At 49.0% G+C, this 20,185-nt stretch overlaps 1 protein-coding gene across 2 annotated transcripts in view; it reads left to right on the top strand.

Moving 5' to 3' along the window:
• CACNA2D2 (calcium voltage-gated channel auxiliary subunit alpha2delta 2) overlaps nt 1–20,185 on the top strand; it is a 598,846-nt gene that overhangs the window by 107,416 nt on the left and 471,245 nt on the right. For both annotated transcript variants that reach the window (XM_074958327.1, XM_074958328.1), the window contains exon 3: nt 18,773–18,889. In XM_074958327.1, coding sequence (XP_074814428.1) covers nt 18,773–18,889 — 117 coding nt within the window. The remainder of the gene's footprint in view (nt 1–18,772; nt 18,890–20,185) is intronic.

The raw sequence follows: 20,185 nt of genomic DNA on the forward strand, positions 1-20,185 counted from the left end.
GGCCCAGTGTTCTCTGGGCTTGGGGTTGTTCTGTATGGTTTGGGGGGCCTGAGGCAGCAGAGAGCAGACTCCCTCCTAAGCCATCCCTACACAATGGAGTCCCAGCCTGTGTGGAGACCCCAAGTGGAAGGTAGGGAAAGCATTGTGGAGCTCAGCCTCTTCCTTTCTACGTGCCCAAAGGAGTAGTGCTGGATGCATGACCCACTTCTGTGCCCACACCCACGCTTACTGCCCAGGAAGATCTCCCCTGCCCCATGCCAAGCCCCACAGGTGTCTGATGCAGGGGCTATTCTTGTTCAGCATAGACACAGCTAAGTGAGGGGCTGATTGAGGTCTGAAGCCTCTGCGGGGGGGGACGGTGATTTGCTGCTCAACTAAGCAACTGTATTTTTCTCTTAAATTTGAAGGGTTTCCTCAACATGCTGTCAGGGTTGCGATGCGACAGCTGCACCTGCATTTCCCTGAGAGGCTCCGTGCTAACAGTTTGTACACGTAAATAGCACTGAGTGGTATCGCAGCAGTGGAGAGATGTCTTCAGCAGGGTGTTCTGACTGAAGGCTGTGGTTTTTCTCTGATGCAACTATAGTTGTGTACAGTTGTGTAACTCTGTATAGTTGTGACAGCGTGGGGGTCGAGGAGCCAGATGAGGTCAGACATAGCACAGAGGGTGCTGTTTAACCCATCACTCACAGCTCTGCCAGTGCACATTAGTGGTGGTCTGCATCCACCAGCCCTGTTGTTCTGTCATGAGATCGAGTGCATCTTGGTTCTGACCTGCAGCATGCCAGGCTAATCCAGTCCTGGGATTCCACACAGCTTTTCCAACTTGCCTCAATCCTGCTCCTCAGCCCCCCTTGCTGTTCCAGTCCTACTGCTCTCCCAGTGCCCTTCAGACTTAGTCTGCTGCATCCCCTGCTATCCCAGTCATGGAATCTCGCCCAGCTTTCTCAGTGCACCTCACTGCTCACTTGGGGGCCTTCCCACCCCATACTGTTTCTGGGTATCTTGTGATCAAAGCCTTCAAGCCATGTCAAATGCCATGGTAACTGGGGTGATGCTTCCAAACAGAGTCTAGGATGGAACCCACCAAGTGTATTTTCCGTTTGTGACCTTCATCATAGCTTGAACCCAACCTTCCTGAAAGATGCAAAACTACTAGTCCGCACTGCCTCCACGTGTGTTTGAGCTCCCCACGGCAAGTAGTCGCTAAGAGAAAACCCTATGAAACGATGGACCATTAAAACTTATAGTTAAGATACTGTGTTTCAAGTGTTTGTTTGCTTTTGCAACAACTGTATATTTTCCCAAAATTTTACACGAAAAACTAGGAAAGAAAACCTAGACCTCTCAGGTCTTCTGTAGAAGTTAATCCTTTATTTACCGTTTTTGTAAACTAGAAAAACATGAGAAAACCCTACTCTGACTAGTAAAAATTCATTAGAGCTTTAATGAGGAGGAACTCATTTAATGGGAGGGATAACTCAGTGGTTTGAGCATTGGCCTGCTAAACCCAGGGTTGTGAGTTCAATCCTTGAGGGGGCCATTTAGGGATCTCTGGCAAAAATTGGGGATTGGTCCTGCTTTGAGCAGGGGGTTGGACTAGATGACCTCCTGAGGTCCCTTCCAACCTTGATATTCTATGACCTTGGTCTTAGTTGCTAATGGGAGCATTGTCTCTTGGTGGGTTCCCAAGGTATTTTGGTGACATTTTGTCTTTTTATGGCTTGCTTTCAGACAGCATGTTTGATGGGGCTGTCTCATTAGTACTGTTGCCTACCAAATTTCCCTCCAGCAGTGCTGCACTTGTCCTGGATCAAATGGCTACGGATGGTGTTCTGAAAACAATGGACAGGAAACGTCATGTTCTGGATTTGAACTGGGTCTGTTAGCCTATAAGGTAGGAGGTACTGGCTAGTCCTTGCTGGCAGTCGAAGATGGGACATAGATGGGAGAAATAGTCACAGGTTCAGTGGGGTTTCTTTGGAAGTGAAGATCTGGATAATGAATGTCTTTGGCTGATACAATGCGGCCAACTTTCCTGGTTTTATTGAGAGTCTCATGATATTTGCTGCTTTTCTGAAAGCCCACGCTCCTGGAGTCAGGAGATTATGGGACAATCTCAGCTTGCATTTAAAAAAAAATTTCTAGCTCTTGTGGTTGTGAGAGAGTTTGAAAATGTGACCTTTAGTGTCTCTAAAACCAAAAAAGCAAATAACAAGAACCACACACTTAACTTTTTTTTAAAAGCTCAAGATTTTTAAACCAATCTCATTGTGTTTTTGGGCCTAACTCTGTTAATATCACTGGTAGCATGGCCCCACTGGCCCAGATTTTGCTCTTCCTTGCTCCAGTGTAGATTTAGAGTAACTATGTTGGTGGCAATACCCTGGATTTACATCATTGTAATGGAGAGTAGAATTGGGCCCTTCGTGGCTGCAAAAAGAATGGAAAATAGCGGGGTGGGCATGGAATTCTGTGTGTGTGTGCGTGCGTACACACGCGCTGGTAAAAGGACAGCCTAAAAAATAAGCTTACATGCAAACGTTAATGAGGCCCATGTAGCAGAGCCCTTCCTACAAACCGGAGATGCTTTTCCGGCATCTATCTTGGGAAAGAGCCCCAGTTTGTTTATTTTAGAACCAGCGTAGCGTATAGTTTTGTGATAAGGGCCCACAGGTCCCTGGGCTGCTGATTTAAAGATAGGATCATCCAATACAAAACAAGCAAAGGATCCTCCTTCCGGGGGGGGGGGGGGGGGAAGCAGTTTTCTCCTAGCAGCAGCGGCTGCCCCCTTGCATGGAGACTGCCCCCTTTATAGGTGTTTTGGAAAGTTAGGTTTAGCTGTCCTGCCTCCTTTCCTTAAGTTTCTGAGGGAACTCCTCTGGGTCTTGGCTTCCCAATCCTCTTAGCCATGTTGCCTTTCCCTGTTTATTAGGGAAACTGAGGCAATGAGGAGCCATGCTTGTGAGGGAGGGACCCCCTTTGGGGCCCTGAAGGGTCTGTACCAGCTGTAGCACAAGCTCTGTCTCCTGAGTGTCTCACTTTGGGACGGAGCTCCCCTGGTGGGCTGTGCAGTGTCAGTTAAAGGTAGGGCCAGAGCAGAAAGAAGGCAACTTGGAGCAGGCTAGAGAAAGGAAAATAGAGTGTTAAGACTCAAGTTAGTGGGGTGAATGGCAGAGGGGGCAGCCACAATGGGGAGAGCCGGGGAAGCAGAGAAATTGCCCACTTCAATCTGTTGGGGCCCGGAAGGCTCTGTAGCAGCTGTAGCACTCCAGTCACTTGACCTAGGTCAGGGATACACACTTAATATCCCCTCATCCTGTCACGTGGTTAACTTTTCTATTAGGGTTAATTAGTTAAAACTGCTTTTCCAAGGAATGTTCTGATTTAAAAATACCTAAACATGGAAATAAACTGCTACAGGCAGGCAGATCAGTATTCAAACAGTCCCATGCAGTCTTGTAAATAAATGTGTAAGTATAAAGTATCTTAAGGCCTATTTGAAAAACCAACCCGATTACAAATATCAAAAACTAGACTAGTTTGGTACTTTTCTAAGTCCTGGTCTACACTACGAGTTTAGGTCGAATGTAGCAGCATTAGATCGATTTAACCCTGCACCTGTCCACACGACGAAGCCATTTTTATCGACTTAAAGGACTCTTAAAATTGATTTCTGTACTCCTCCCCGATGAAGGGATTAGCGCTGAAATAGACATCACCAGGTCAGATGTGGAGTAGTGTGGAAGCAATTCAACTGTATTGGTCTCCGGGAGCTATCCCAGAGTGCTCCATTGTGACCACTGTAGACAGCACTTTCAACTCAGATGCACAAGCCAGGTACACAGGAAAAGCACCGGGAACTTTTGAATTTCATTTCCTGTTTGGCCAGCATGGGGAGCTCATCAGCAGAGCTGACCATGCAGTCCCAGAATCGCAAAAGAGCTCCTGCATGGACCGAACGGGAGGTACTGGATCTGATCGCTGTATGGGGAGATGAATCCGTGCTATCAGAACTCCGTTCCAAGAGATGAAATACCAAAATATTTGAAAAAGTCTCCAAGGGCATGATGGACAGAGGCTATAACAGGGACCCGCAGCAGTTCCGCATGAAAATTAAGGAGCTCAGGCAAGCCTACCAAAGAGGCAAACGGCCGCTCCAGGTCAGAGCCCCATACGTGCCGCTTCTATGATGAGCTGCATGCAGTTCTAGGGGGTGCCCCTACCACTACCCCACCCCTGTCCGTGGACCCCTGTAAGGGGGGGGAGTCTCACGCAACAGAGATGAGGATTTTGGGGACGAGGAAGATGAGGAGGCGCTGCTATGTCCCTGTTAAGGTGGCGAGTGGACAGAGTTAAGGTTGTCTTTGGAATGTGCAATGTGTCATACATGGGTAAACTGAGGCTATGTCTACACTACAGCTTATGTCAGCATAACTTATGCCACTTGGGGGATGAATAAATCACCCCCCTGAGCAACATAAGTTACACTGACCTAAGCGCTGGTGTGGACAGTGCTATGTCAGCGGGAGAGCTTCTGCCAGCATAGCTACTGTTCCTCGTGGGAGAGCTCTCTCCCGTTGGCTTAGAACGGCTACATTTGAGAGCTTACAATGATGCAGCTGCGCTACTGTAAACTCTCTCTAGTGTAGCCGTACCCTTAGAGATCATGTGATCTGTCAGCGTGTTTGAATATTATCTCTGTTCCTTTAGCTCTTCTCTTGCATGTGCTTCACTAGAGCATGCTTCAATGAACTTGGGCCCTGATCCTACCATGAGCTCTGTGTGGGTGGGCCCCTGTTGACACTGATGGTGTACCATGGGGGAATCAAGCTCTGTCTGGACAGAGCTCATCTCAGAATCGGAGCCTTACCATCGTCACTTCTGTTGTTGTCTGTCTGTGGAGCATCCTAGCCCAAAGGAGTAGCATAATGGCAAGTTAGACAGTGTCTGTGTTACTGAATTACTGTGGGAATGTGACCCTCACGGGGTCAGTTCCCACTGACCACTTGACCAGGAGCGACATGACAAGTGCTGGCCTGTACGAGGATGCGGGCTGTTGCCGACCTTTGGAGCTTGGGATGAGGTTTGCTGCCAAGGGAGAGTGTGTAACTGGAGCTAATACCATATAGCCCTTTGTCCCCCTCCAGCGGCTAGGTCACGTGTAGAGATTTGAGTCCACTGCTGCCTCTGAGCTAGCAGATCCAGAGGTCACCAGATTGGCCTGGTTTCCTCTCCTTACTGATTGTGGAGCAGTGTTGCAGACAGTAACTCATGTGGTGGAACAGCATGCCACTTGATATCTGGCTGGTGCTTTACAGTGCCTGGCCCATTGTGATGCAGAGGCCATCCCCTGGTTACAGAACCTGGACATTGAGTTCTGTATACTAGGAGAAGGTCACAGGTTCAATCCCTGCAGATGACCTACTGCACAAGAAATTAGCTGGAAGAGAAGGGAGAATGTGCGTTCATAGGACAATGTGTGACAATGCAGAACAGCTGCTATAGGAGGCAGAGCCATCCAACCTTCCCCCATGGAGGAGGAGGAGCTGCCTTACCCTTTCCCGTCCCACTTGTCCCATGTAGTATGGCTGCCTTTTGGTGAGCCGTTTCATTAAGGAATCAGGCTTTTGTGTTCTACAGTTTGCTTGCTTTGTTATAGCTAGCTGTCCCTGAGGAGCAGCTTAACTACATGCTTCCCTTTACTGCTCCTGTAACAATATTGCAAAGAACTGCTAGGACAGCTGCTTTTTTATTATTAAATAGGTAGCGGGAACAAAGGTGGCAGGAAAACTGCTTGCCTGGAGGGAGAGGGAGATGGGGTTTAAAAATGTCAGGTTCTCTCTTCCCTTCCTGCGTTATCCCTCATGCACATCCCACTGCTATAGGAACAAGGGTTCTTATTGGGGGCATGCTGGAGGTTTGGAGGCATGGGGAGGGAAAGGGTGACTGCAGGTCCATCCTCCAGACTGGCTTCCTCCCAGCATTCAACTCCTGAGTCAGCAACATGTGCCTCCATCTAAAATCAGCTTATTGCTCCCCCCGAGATCAGGGAAGAGTCAAGATCCCAGAGCAGCAGCGTCAAGGGCTGGCAGGCTCACTGTGCTACTGCAGCTCCTGTGATGATGGTTCTGATCGAGCTGGCTCTGAGGAGCAGCGTGCATGGGGGGCCGATGTGCCCCGTCCCAACCAGGCTGCAGCACCGTAACCCCCTTGCTGCTTCTTCCCCTCTCCTGCCTTTCCTCCTCCTTGGCTCACTTCTCTCCTTGCTGCCTTTTTTGTCTTCCCTTTACAGCCTCTTCTCCAGTAACCGCTCTCCCTTTCCCTCCAGCTGCCTCTCCATTTTGGGTTGCATCACCTCCCACTCTGCAGTGATGTATGATGTCCTCCATGTAACATGCTGAAGACAGTGCAAATTGTCCCGACGCGCTGACAGCAAGGCTGCTGTCATTCTTATCACTGCCTGCTTGATTATCCTTGATGCTGCACAGAAGCTGACATCCTGTTAATGTAATATAGACACCACAGTGATTATAATCATAGCATGAAATATAAGCACCAGGCGATGAAATTTAAGAACAGTAGGTGTAGCAGGGGAGTGAGAGTGAGATGGGAATCTGGTTTTTTATGTCTCTGTTTGCAGCATTGAGCAGTCACTAAGCTTGGAGAGGATCTGAAGGTTGCAGGCCTTGTCCAGGTGCTGTGCTCTTTGCTCAGTGTGGAATAGTCCATTCGGGCTTTTTTTCACTATTGATGTTGCTGGATAACTTTTTTACTAAGCTTCCTGTGAGTATTGGAGTTTGGGCAGACCTGCTCCCTTACTCTGGAGTTCTCAGCTCTCTGCCCCTGTTGGAATGCTCACCCTTCTTCTGGGAGCCCTGGCCAGACCAGGAGGCAGGCCACAAAAATCATGAGATAGGCTTGAAAACATTGTGACGTTTTGTAAAAACGAGACATGTTGTGTTCTTTGTATTTGCCTTTTGGATTTAGAACATGTTCAAGTTTTTTCTCTGCAAGCAAGTGGGCTAGAATCTTACCATTTTAAAAACAAACAAATCCAAAGCTGAGATTTTCACACATTCGTATTACTCCAGGAGCTGAAGCTTTCAGAAAACAACCACATATCACAAGACTTGTGATAAAATGGCTGCAGTTGGCAACTCTGCAGTTATATATGCCCCATGAATGGCTTGAGCGCTGAGCACTGGCAAATCTTAGACACCAGTGGGAGCTGGGCTGCTCTCTGGATTAGGCGCTAACTGGGCACCATGGGGTGAGGTGGAGGAGAAGGGAGCTGAAGGGGTGCTGGTGCAGTAGTTGTCATCCTGCCTTCTGCAGAGGCCAGGGCTAGTGATGGTTCTACCCAGGACAAGCCCAGCAAAGGGCGTTTCAGGATCTGTCTGAACACCGCTCTCCCATAGAGCAGCACCAGCAGTGGGAGAAGCCATTGCTTTTGCACCATGTGGCCTTGCATAGCATGACAGGTTGCAAGCTAGCCCCTGGTGCTTGAGGGGCCAGGGCTTCGCTTTCCTCTCCCCTGAATCCCTGTGCTAGGGGCAGGGCCCTCAGCTCCACCCTGTGTTGCAGTGCAGCTGGCTTGAGCTCCCTGGCCCAGTCATTTTCACGGAGGAGGTGGATGGCTGGCTGGTGTGGGGATGAGATGATCCTGCTGCTTAGACCTCCTAGGAGCAGAGAGAGTCCAGGGGAGAAGGCACAGAGCTCCCCAGGAGCCAGCAGCATGAGGTTTCCGATAGGGGAGGAGTGAGAAGCTAGGCTCTTTCTGCTCCCTCTCACAGCTGGAATAATTTGTTGGCCCAGGAGAATTCCCTCCCTTCCCCTATCTAAAATCTGTTGACTCATTCTGGGATGGAGCAGAGCTGTCCCAAAGGCCTTGAGAAGATCAGGGTCCAGAGGAGTTGCAGTGATGGGGGGCGGGGCCTGAAGGAGCAGCTCTAAAGTAGGGGCCAGCCAGTATTGGCTGATTGCAGGAAGGACAGCATGAACCGTGTATGTTCATATCGAGGAGACTGCATTAATTAGGGCTGGGGGCTGCATGAGTTGAATTTGGGGACAGCCTGAGCAAGGTCTGCCCTTCCCACCTGCCTTACACTCTCCCTCTTCCTGGTGCCCCATGAGAACCTGGGGCAAGGACCTCCCGCAGCTGCATTCCAGGCTTCCAATGACCAGACTGTGGCCCATGTGTATTTTGGTGCACATTGGGCTATAAGCCATAAATTATAGCCTTTTTTTTTTTTCATGGCATAGCCTGGCTTTCAGGCTCTTCTCTCACTGTGAGACTCAAATAAACCAGGTTTGCAACCTGGAACAGGTTAAACTTGTGTTTGGGGTGAGGTGTGGTATTGTATTTAAAACTGCGTTAAAATTGGAAGATATCCCTTTAATTTGTAAGGGGTTTTCTGGTGCTGCTTGCAGGCTAGGGCCCTCTGTAGAGAAATGTGATTTGGGTCTTTCAGCACAGTCTGCAAAGAACCAGCTTAGAGGAATGAGTTCTGCATTTCTGTTTTAGGGAGCAGCCTGTTTTGTCTCTTTTTGTTTTGGGCTCTTGGATGTTAGGGTTCTGAATGCTAAGAAATAAAGTAGTATTGCAACTACATTGCAACTTTCCAGTGAGAGTATTTGTTTTTATCTAACTTCTTTGTGTGTATGCCATAAACATAACAGGTGGGGGGGGGGGGCTGTTGGAGTGCAAACCTGGTTTGATTCATGCAGTGAGAGGAGAGCCTGAAAAACTAATTTTATATATATGTGTATATAATGCTATCTGTCATTTTATAGTGCAACATGCAACAAAGTCCAAGTTATGCTCTTTGGCTGTCACACACTGGTAGGTGTGAGAGCTGAGATGGAGCAGCCTCACGGGGAGGTGGAGAGGGGATCCCTGAGCTTTAGCAGGTGGAGGTCTGTGACTGCTTTTACTGGAACTTCTGAGTTCCAGCTCCGAGCTTTACACCAAAAGAAACCCAGTGACCATTGTGCTTGCGCTGCTGGCACGACGTGTGTTTGGGCTCAGCAAGGGGTGAAGAAACAGTTGGGTTTGCTGACAGGTGTGCCTCATTACACTGGTGAACCCAGTCAGCTCTCACCTCCTGCTCTCCTGGTGCACAAGAGGTTTTCAGAACCAAGTCAGAGTCTGCAGGAAGGACTTCCCCAGAGAGGCAGGGAAGGGCTGCCTTGGGTTGGATTGGGGTGGGCAAACTTTTTGGCCTGAGGGCCACATCTGGGTGGGGAAATTGCTTGCAGGGCAGGGGGTTGGGGTGTGGGGGCAGAGTGCGGGGTGTGGGAGGGGGTGCGGTGTGCAGGAAGGGGCTCAGGGCAAGGGGTGGGATAGAGGAGGGGAGTGGGGTGTTTAGGGTGCAGGAGGGGGCTCAGGTCGGGGTTGAGGTGCAGGCAGGGGGCTCAGGGCAGGGAGTTGGGGTGCAGGAGGGGTGTGGGGTGCGGCAGGGGGTGGGAGGTGCAGGAGGGGGCTCAGGCTCCGGCCTGGTGCCGCTTACCTCGAGCGGCTCCGCGATGGCAGCGGTGCACACCAGGGCCAGGACAGGCTCCCTGCATGCCTGACCTGGCCCCATGCCACACTGCTCCGGGAAGCGGCCGGCACCACGTCCCTGCATGGCCCCTGGGGGTTGGGGTGGAGCTCAGAGAGCTCCGTGTGTTTCCCTTTCCTGTGGGTACCACCCCTGAAGCTCCCATTGGCTATGGTACCCCATTCCTGGCCAATGCGAGCTTTGGGGGAGGTACCCACAGGCAAGAGCAGTAAGCGGAGCTCTCTGCCACCCCACCCCCACCCCCAGGGGCCATGCAGGGACATGGTATGGCCACTTCCCAGAGCGGCGCAGCGCCACGAGGGTGGCAATCCTGTGGGCTGGATCCAAAGTCCCAAGGGACCAGATCCAGCCCGCGGGCCGTAGTTCGCCCACCCCTGGGTTGGATTCTCACCATTATTCATGGGGAGAGTGAGTATTCTGACTTGTACGCACCGTTGAACAGTGAACAAATGTAGCCCTGATGGGGTGTGTGTGTCTTCCTTTCCCCGTGTAATGGTTATCCCCTATGGTGGGGGACTCTGGTCCTTTTTCAAGGCTTTTTGCTGTATTGGTAATTTGCTGGGTGTTCCGGGGAAGAGAATTGTATTGTTAAGGCTGAGTGAGAGGAGCTTGCCCTGTAGATGTTTTAGAGCCCATTAGGACTTGGTAGAGGGGGGGAAATCTATTTCAAATCTCAGTTTGTCTCTGTTTCTAGCCTGTCTTTAGCTTTAGTGCAGACAGCAAAAGTCTGGGAGCTCCCCCACCACCTTGACCAAAACTGCACTAATTCCACACATGCCTGTGTGGGATAAAGGTGAAATGCCCTGTGCCAGCAGATCACTATAGTTCTTCAATAGATATTTAGGGCTGTCAGTTCAATGGATTTCTAAAGGGGCAGGAAACAAAGCATGGCCTCCAGCCTTACCTCCATAGGCCATGAGTCTGTCCATTTTCACCAGCTAAGCCAGGTTGAGTAGGCCATTTGGTGGCGGTGAAATCTCCAGGAAGTACCTAGTTCCAGAGGAAACAGTTCAGTGTTCTTCCTCCTGAGTTGTTGACTGAATCCCCCCGGCTGGCTTTATGGAACACCATGCTGAGATGTCAGAAGCTCAGTTCTGCCACATAGAATGAACACGCCAAAGTGAGGCATGCTGTCCAGGTTTAAAGTGCATGTTGGGTAACTTCATCTTGCAGACTCAGCTGGATACTTCATTCTTCACTCCCCATGCTAACGTGTTGTGTGGTAGTGCTGTGGGCTTCTGTGCACTGGAGTTAAGTGATCTCCACAACCCATGTCCCTCACTGGCTGCTGTGAGGGTTTATCCCTGTTTGCGAAGAGCTTTGGGTGAAAGGTGATAGAGAAGGCAGAGCGCTTCTCAAAAGTTTCCATTGCAGTGAAGTTTGTTTTTCCCCTTCTTGATTCCTCCTCCCAGGTGTCTGTGCCTCTGGAGCATGCTGTAGGGAACCTCCTTGCATTGGCTGGGAGATGGTCAAGTTGATCCAGTGGGTCTATTCCACCTGCAACGTCTGTGGTTCTCTAATGGACTCTTTCTTGAAGTCCACACCTTATTAAATATATAATTACATTATTCTGCACTATGGGTTCTCCGGGGAGGTTGCAAGCAGGTATTGAGGAGCATGGCCATCCTGTCTACCTCAGATTGATAACTGGAGCAGGGTTATTGGTTATATCTGAATGGGAGAAGATTCCAGGGGGGTCCTGTTATGGGAAAGGTGGAGAACCACTATTCTGCACTAATGGTGAAGGGGCCGTGTGACAGGTTAGATCAGAGTCCATTTTTCCTGAGTCTATTTTTCCTGTTAGCGTGGCACTTCAGAACCCTGCTTAGTTTTGCCAGGCACGCTAGCCTGCTACAAACACAGACCCCGGTCTGAAACACATCCCACACAAGCTGCAGGCTTAACTGAAAACCGCTTATGAAGTGTTCCTGTCTCCAACACTCAGATGCCCAGCTCCCAATGGGGACCAAACCACAAATAAATCCCTTTTACCCTGTATAAAGCTTATACAGGGTAAACTCATAAATTGTTCGCTCTCTATAACACTGATAGAGAGAGATGCACAGCTATTTGCCCCCCCATCCCCGGTATTAATACATACTCTGGGTTAATTAATAAGCAAAAAGTGATTTTATTAAATACAAAAAGTAGGGTTTAAGTGGTTCCAAGTAATAACAGACAGAACAAAGTAAATTACCAAACAAAATAAAATAAAACATGCAAGTCTATGCCTAATACGGTAGGAAAGCAATTGCAGATGAAATCTCACTCTCAGAGATGTTCCAGTAAGCTTCTTTTACAGACTAGCCTCCTTCTAGCCTGGGTCCAGCAATTATTCACACCCCTGTAGTTACTGTCCTTTGTTCCAGTTTCTTTCAGGTATCCTTTGGGGGTGGAGAGGCTACCTCTTGAGCCATCTGAAGACAAAATGGAGGGGTCTGCCAGGGGCTTAAATAGACTTTCTCTTGTGGGTGGAGATCTCCTCCTCTCCTATCCAGAATTCAGCTCCAAGATGGAGTTTTGGAGTCACATGGGCAAGTCACATGTCCGTGCATGACTGAGTTCTTTACCAGCCAGGCCACATTCCTGGGAAAGCTCAGGTGTGGATTGGTGTCTCCAAGTTCATTGTTAGTTTAAGTGTTTCTTGATTGGGCACTTACTGAGAATAGTCTTTTCTCAGGAAGCTGACCAACTATTTCACTGAGGCTACTTAAAATTAAACAAGTACATAGCCAATATTCATAACTTCGAATACAAAAATGATAGATGCATACAAATAGGATGAATATATTCAGTAGATCATAGCCTTTATAGAGATATGTTACATGGCATATGTAGCATAAAACGTATTCCAGTTATGTCATATATACATTGATACGTTAGGATCGGTCGGATCCAGGGAGAATACATAAGCATATTCCCATAGAGCATTATTGGGAGCAACGTCACAGGCCGAAGTACCACACCTTGCAGTAGTTAGTACAGTAGTCCAGTCCATTACTGTAGGATTCTTCAGTATTTCAAAGTAGCTTCCCTTTAGTGTCTGACAGCAAAGCTGCCACTCAGAGAAGAGGAGGCCAAGAATTGATGGCAGCAGCATGACTAGGGTTGCCAGGGGAATTTTGATCTGTCATGGATGCCCAAATTGCCATGGGAAGCTTTGTAACAGAGCTGAGGAGGGAGCAGCTGTCAGCTTCAGCTCTGCAGCCCTAACTTCCCTGATGCTTTGTATCTTCAGAGAGTTCTGTAAATGCTAAATAGTGCTCCCAGATCTCCTTTGAGCTAGGCCACTACAATGTATTTTTCACTAGCTTCAGTCTCCGAAATGGCTGGGCTGTTTTGGCTGAAATTTTCCCCAACTGTTCAGCCCAAGGCAGACATTCAGCATGTGCATGTAAAATTTCAGCTCAAATGATTAAAGTTTGGCAAAGTTATACACATCTGAAAACAAGGTCTTATCATGGGAAGTGTTGGCAACCTTAAGAGGCAATGCTACCACCCCACCTGAATTTTTTTTTTTTTTTGGTCATCCTCTCTTTGAACTGAAATATTCTCATTAACCTGGATAAACTGACGGACGAAGCCTACATAGGCCTACATCTGCAGAGGGTGTGTGATGGGGGCTGGGGAGCATTGCTTGATTTTATTATTCCCCCCCACTTCCCTGTCAACAATGGGTAGGCGCCGTTTCTGGCTGTAACCAATGGGAGCTGATTTTCTGTTTCATAATAGGAAAACACGAATGTCAGGGTGCCCTCTTTATCCAAAGCTTTCTCCTTGAAGACTGTTCCCCTTCTTTTGCTTCCCTAATTGCTGCTGCTCAGCTGGAGGTAGCGTGCCTTCAAAACACATTACTTTGTTATGCTGTTACTTACCAAAGGAAAAAAGAGAGTGAGGGAGTATATAATTTATGTTCAATTTTCTGTCTTTAACCTGTTCTGTGCTCCGGCGAGATTCTTTCCCAGAATAGCATTCATTGCTATCAGCAGCACACACCTTCCTGCCTGCTGGGACCTAGCTGTGTGACAAGGACCTGAAATGAGGGGCGTTCACAGATTATTCATGTAGGATACTTTAAAATGTCTGTGGGATGCCTCCTTTTATTGTAAATAATTCTCTGTTACCCCAGATCCATTAATCTTTATTTCCAGTGTCAGTAATTTCCAACAATAAAAGCTGTGGGGACACCAGATTGGTATGGAACATAGGATGACTTCGGGGCCAAAGTGAGTGGGTTCCTGAGAGGCACAGACTTATTGAAGTAGCTGGCTATGAGGGGTTAGTTTCTAGGGCGATCCCTCCTGTCTTTCCTGTGAACTACATGGCTCTTCAGCCTGAGAGAGGAGGAGACCCATTGAGGTGTCTCCTGATCTCCCCGGCTATTCCTTACGGGCATATGATTGCAATTGATGAGGCAAACAAACCACCTCCCTGGGCCTCTGCTCTGTGGGGTGCCAGAGCACACTTCCACTCCCTGTGCCTACCCGCCCCATTCTTGTGAGCCGGTAATATAAAGAAATTGACAAGAATTTTCTCAAGTTGCAGTGGGGGAGGTTTAGGTTGGATATTAGGAAAAACTTTTTCACTAGGAGGGTGGTGAAACACTGGAATGCGTTACCTAGGGAGGTGGTGGAATCTCCCTCCTTAGAAGTTTTTAAGGTCAGGCTTGACAAAGCCCTGGCTGGGATGATTTAGTTGGGGATTGGTCCTGCTTTGAGCAGCGGGTTGGACTAGATGACCTCCTGAGGTCTCTTCCAACCCTCATCTTCTATGATTCTATGATAGGCTCAGAATAGGGGAGTCTTGCAAATTTCAACATGCTGCTCCTGCTAGTTAGAATGCAGCTGACAGGCACATTGGTGGAGGAAGTTTGTTACTCCATTTGCAGGGAAAGCTGGTACCCAGGGTAACTTGCTTGAAACCCTGACTTTTTGGGAATGTCAGTATTCCTCCCGTAAGTTCTGGGAGCAGAGCCTTGTGCTGGCATGGTATTTCTGGATGAAAGGTCAGCACGAGGTGGCTGTTGTCAGGAATGCACCAGCAGCACAGAAGAAAGGAGAAATTGGGCTCATCAGAAATGGGGCATTGGGCAGAACGACCATTACAGCAAGGGTCTGAGAAAACAAGGCTGGAACCTGTGGGCTAACCCTGACGGAGCTCTGGAGAGACTGTCCGAGGGGAGAAGCAGCATCTTTTCTTTAGCCTCAGAAAGCACCACATGCAGCCTCTGCGTCTGTAACCATTTGTCTCAGCCACTGGGGGGAGGTTGGAGGTGGGATTCAGTATTCAGACACTTTAAATTCACCTCCAGCTGCCTTCAAGTTATCAGGAGCTTGTTGTCCACTGAGAAACTGCTTGATGCTCCAGCTCAGATTTTCAGGGGAGGGGTGGAGGGGATGGAAATATCAAAGTAATTTTTCCACGGGGTTGGTGTCTGCATCCTTCTGCTGGGCTGTTTTGTAGGGGTACTTTGAAGATCGCCTTAGGAGGGTAATACTTTGGTGGCCTTCCCTGTCCCTAAATCGTAGCATCGGGCATATTCCATTATAGGAGTTGTCTCGCATTAGGTCTGGTGCAGGAGCCGGTGTTTGTCCGATTAATTAATCGTGTTCTTTGTTTTCTGCTGGTGGAGCTGGAATACAGCACAGGGGTTCTCATTCCAGCCTCTTTAGAGAACAGAGTGCCCAGTGAAAGGTGTCAGCCTGGTCGCTCTGGTGACCGAAGCCCCCTGTTTATACGCACAATGCTGCCTGAACAGTGGCAGCGCGAACTCCCTCCAGTTCACCCCCTGCCAATTTGCAGAAGTACATAGTGTTTGTCATGCTGGATCAGGGCACTGGCCCATCTGCTGGGATCCTGACTCCATCACTAGCTTCTGGGAAGTGGAGCCCCACTTCACCCAACCCTGATGTAGTGCAGTGCGTAGAGAGCACTACCATCCTGTCTCCCGGGCATGCCCTGAAGCACCGGCTTTCATTGCTCTGATCTAGGCCTGCATTACCACAAATGCTCCTGCTAGTTATAGTGTTATCCCCTCAACGGAGAAGAGGCCCAGCCCATTTCTGGCTCAGCCCATCCTTAATCTTTCCACTGAGGCTGCCAACGCTGGGCCAGGTCTGGTAACTTTTGTGATGTGTGTTGTGATGCTTTTTTTTGCCTCTGTCTTCACGAACAAGGTCAGCTCCCAGACTACTGCACTGGGCAGCACAGCATGGGGAGGAGGTAACCAGCCCTCTGTGGAGAAAGAAGTGGTTCGGGACTATTTAGAAAAGCTGGACGAGCACAAGTCCATGGGGCCGGATGCGCTGCATCCGAGAGTGCTAAAGGAGTTGGCGGAAGTGATTGCAGAGCCATTGGCCATTATCTTTGAAAACTCATGGCGATCGGGGGAAGTCCCGGACGACTGGAAAAAGGCTAATGTAGTGCCCATCTTTAAAGAAGGGAAGAAGGAGGATCCTGGGAACTACAGGCCAGTCAGCCTCACCTCAGTCCCTGGAAAAATCATGGAACAGGTCCTCAAGGAATCAATCCTGAAGCACTTAGAGGAGAGGAAAGTGATCAGGAACAGGTAGCATGGATTCACCAAGGGCAAGTCATGCCTGACTAATCTAATTGCCTTCTATGACGAGATAACTGGCTCTGTGGATGAGGGGAGAGCGGTGGACGTGGTGTTCCTTGACTTTAGCAAAGCTTTTGACACGGTCTCCCACAGTATTCTTGCCGGCAAGTTAAAGAAGTATGGGCTGGATGAATGGACTATAAGGTGGATAGAAAGTTGGCTAGATTGTCGGGCTCAACGGGTAGCGATCAATGGCTCCATGTCTAGTTGGCAGCCGGTATCAAGCGGAGTGCCCCAAGGGTCGGTCCTGGGGCAGATTTTGTTCAATATCTTCATAAATGATCTGGAGGATGGTGTGGATTGCACCCTCAGCAAGTTTCCAGATGACACTAAACTGGGAGGAGAGGTAGATACACTGGAGGGTAGGGATAGGATACAGAGTGACCTAGACAAATTGGAGGATTGGGCCAAAAGAAATCTGATGAGGTTCACCAAGGACAAGTGCAGAGTCCTGCACTTTGGACAGAAGAATCCCATGCACCGCTACAGACTAGGGACCGAATGGCTCGGCAGCAGTTCTGCAGAAAAGGACCTAGGCGTTACAGTGGACGAGAAGCTGGATACGAGTCAACAGTGTGCCCTTGTTGCCAAAAAGACCAATGGCATTTTGGGATGTATATGTAGGGGCATTGCCAGCAGATCGAGGGACGTGATCGTTCCCCTCTATTCAACATTGGTGAGGCCTCATCTGGAGTACAGTGTCCAGTTTTGGGCCCCACACTACAAGAAGGATGTGGAAAAGTTGGAAAGAGTCCAGCGGAAGGCAACAAAAATGATTAGGGGTCTGGAACACATGACTTATGAGGAGAGGCTGAGGGAAGTGGGATTGTTTAGTCTGCGGAAGAGAAGAATGAGGGGAGATTTGATAGCTGCTTTCAACTACCTGAAAGGGGGTTCCAAAGAGGATGGCTCTAGACTGTTCTCAGTGGTAGCTGATGACAGAACAAGGAGTAATGGTCTCAAGTTGCAGTGGAGGAGGTTTAGGTTGGATATTAGGAAAAACTTTTTCGCTAGGAGGGTGGTGAAACACTGGAATGCGTTACCTAGGAAGGTGGTGGAATCTCCTTCCTTAGAAGTTTTTACGGTCAGGCTTGACAAAGCCCTGGCTGGGATGATTTAATTGGGGATTGGTCCTGCTTTGAGCAGGGGGTTGGACTAGATGACCTTCTGAGGTCCCTTCCAACCCTGATATTCTATGATTCTATGAAGACAGAATTGCCTACCCCAAAGAGCCTGCAGTCTTGTACATGGGGCAAGGGAAATGAGAGGCTCAGCAGTGCATCTGAGCAATGATGCTGACTTTGTGGCCTGTGAACTCCAAGGATTCGGATTTACTTGGGTGATTTTCTGCTGTCTGGTTTAACATGCCTCTGATGGGAGACCTAGGGCTTACAGGCTTGTGGGAGGATGCCTCTTAATTAGGAGAGGGAAGAGGTATGGTGTGCCATGTGGGGACAAAGGGCATTAGGCCATGTGGGGAGGTCACAAAGTGGGAGCATTTTTTTATCTGGCTTGGGCAGAGGCCAGGGGGTAGGTACTTTGGTAGAAATGAAAGTCAGTACCCTGTTATCAGTGGTACTGGAAATTGTCATTCATGGAACTTCCTCCTGCTGTAGTGGAGTTAGTCACCCTACGGATTGCTGGGATCTCCCATGTTTCCTGCATAATTTAAAGCCTCCTCCCCTCATTGTGGAGATGAATGGGAGTTGTTAACTCTGAAGCCTAATGCTGACCATGTCAGTGTGGTTATTAACAATTTCACTGATTGTTTTAGCATCAGCTTCTCGCTGGTGGGACAGATCAATCCCCAGAGTGGCTCCACTGGAAATGCAGTGGGGTTTCCTCAGGGCTGAATGTGCTTAGGTAGGGTGGTTTCCATCCATGTGAAAGAGCATGCTGCAGGACTAAGGCTGCAAACTTTAGAAACCCAAATGAGTAGCTAATTGTATCAGGACTTTTTTTGCCTTCACCACTGGGCAACTTCTCTCTCTCCCTTCTCCAGCGCAGGTAGGCCAAATGCTGAGTTTACTGGGGAAGTCCTACGTTTCAGTCTGATCCGGCTGGCTAACCTCCCTTCTGCCCCCTGCTGATTTGGCACTGGGCAGCGGTGCTATGTACCATCTGCTGTCAGCCCATGTGTCTATTGAACTATTGGCCCTGGGGGATGGCAGTGAGCTCTTCTTGCAGTTGCCGGGTCTGGCAAGTAAGATCTGGAGTGTGGATTGTGACTGGGGTCTGGGGACATCATTTAGACACTGAAAAAATTGGGGAGGCCTTGACTGCATTGCACATTTGGGTCACCAGAGGGATGGGTGGCCATTGCACTGGGATGTCTCAGGCCTTGGGGAAGGAGAGGCCCTTGATGTCTCTGCTGGAGAAGAGAGGAAGCTAGAAAGCCCAGAGGGATGAGCTTCAGACCATACCCTTGTGCACACTTTCCTTGCGTGCTAAGCCTCCCAACTTCCAAATCCCACAGCCCCTATCTTACCCATGCAGTACAATCCCTTGGCACTGTAGGGCTGGGGTATCTGTGTTTCTCATGTCTTTATGTAATGGTGACCGTCTCTCTTCTTTTTATTCCCCTTACTAGATCTACAATGACAACAGGAACCTGTTCGAGGTCAAGGAGAATGTCCCCAAGAAATTAGTGGAGAAAGTGTCAGGAGACATTGAGAGCCTGTTGGCTAAGAAAGTCCGGGCTTTAAAGGTAAGGGGCCTGCCTGGTTCATTGGTCTCTTGTGATGTGTTTGGGGTCTGCGGGAAGGGATGATCCTGGCGGAATGGTGTGACCTTGCCAGCAGAACACGGTGACGTGCTCTCTCCTAGGCACTGCATCTCTTAGGGTTTGCATATCTTAACGTGAATATTTCTGAAAGGGTGTGGAAGGCACATGGGTTGGTAAATTTCAGCAACTCTCCAGCATAGGGGACTTTTCAAGTAAAGTGTCATCCTTAGTCTCGGGATAACTGCTACATGTGCTGCTATAGTTAGACGTTGGCTTCTGAACCTTGCCAGTGTATTCTCCCCAGCTACTGAACGGGGGAAAGTACCTCAGTTCCTTAGCACAACTTACAAAAAGTGTTACCGAGAGATAGCTTTGGCTCTTTAAGAGGCTGCAACCTGAAATGCTTGCATGCCTGTGTCCGATGGCCCGGATGGACAGTGCGCATAGCCTGTGATATAAGCACGTGAGTTGTCCCCTTGGGCATCTGTGTAAGTTTCCAATCTCACTTCCCATTTTGTGTCATTTTCTCTTTGAGTGAGCTCATTTCATTAGTGCTGGAGCAAGATAACCTGATCACGCTGCCATAAAGCTGTTTCATTTACTGGAACTGTCGCTTCCTCTGGAGTGCTTGATTTTATGAAACTTTATGTGTGGTGAAGTTCTGCACCTGGGAGCACAGTTCAAGTGGCAACACTGGCCTAACCGGGCATGCAACTGAGTTAACCAGGGGCGATGGATGAGGTGTCGTGTAAGGATGTGCGGGTGCAGATGGAGAGATCAAAGGTCACCCTTCATCTTGGTAGGAGGGGGGCTGGACTGCAGGGAAAGACCACGCTGTAGCTGTTTGGAGCAGGCTTTCATTGCTGTGTTATGTAATGTTAAATACAAAGTCTCTGTGCCTTAATAAGAGAACAAGAGACAGAGCTTTCTTGGGGGCCGGTCCCAGACTGTGGAATGAACTCCTACAGCAACTAAGGACCACCCCAAATTGTTTTTTTTTTTTTAAATTTATTTGCTTTTGTGCCGTGACACATGAAGTATCCCAGTCTTTCCACCTCCATCTGTCTAATGACACATTTCTTGCTCCATCCCAATCCTCACTTCTGCTCAAAGTGCAAGGCCTATTTCTAAGCCTGTGACAGTGTTAGTCCTGATGCCTAATGCACTGGTGGAAGATGCTCAGATCCTACTGTGATGAGCATGGAATAAGAGTAGAATAGGATAGAACTCCCCGGGGAATTGCTTATAACGGGGAATGGTGCTGGGAGCTTTACAGCA

This window comes from Natator depressus, chromosome 7, assembly GCF_965152275.1.
Source record: "Natator depressus isolate rNatDep1 chromosome 7, rNatDep2.hap1, whole genome shotgun sequence".
Classification (NCBI taxonomy): Eukaryota; Metazoa; Chordata; order Testudines; family Cheloniidae; genus Natator; species Natator depressus.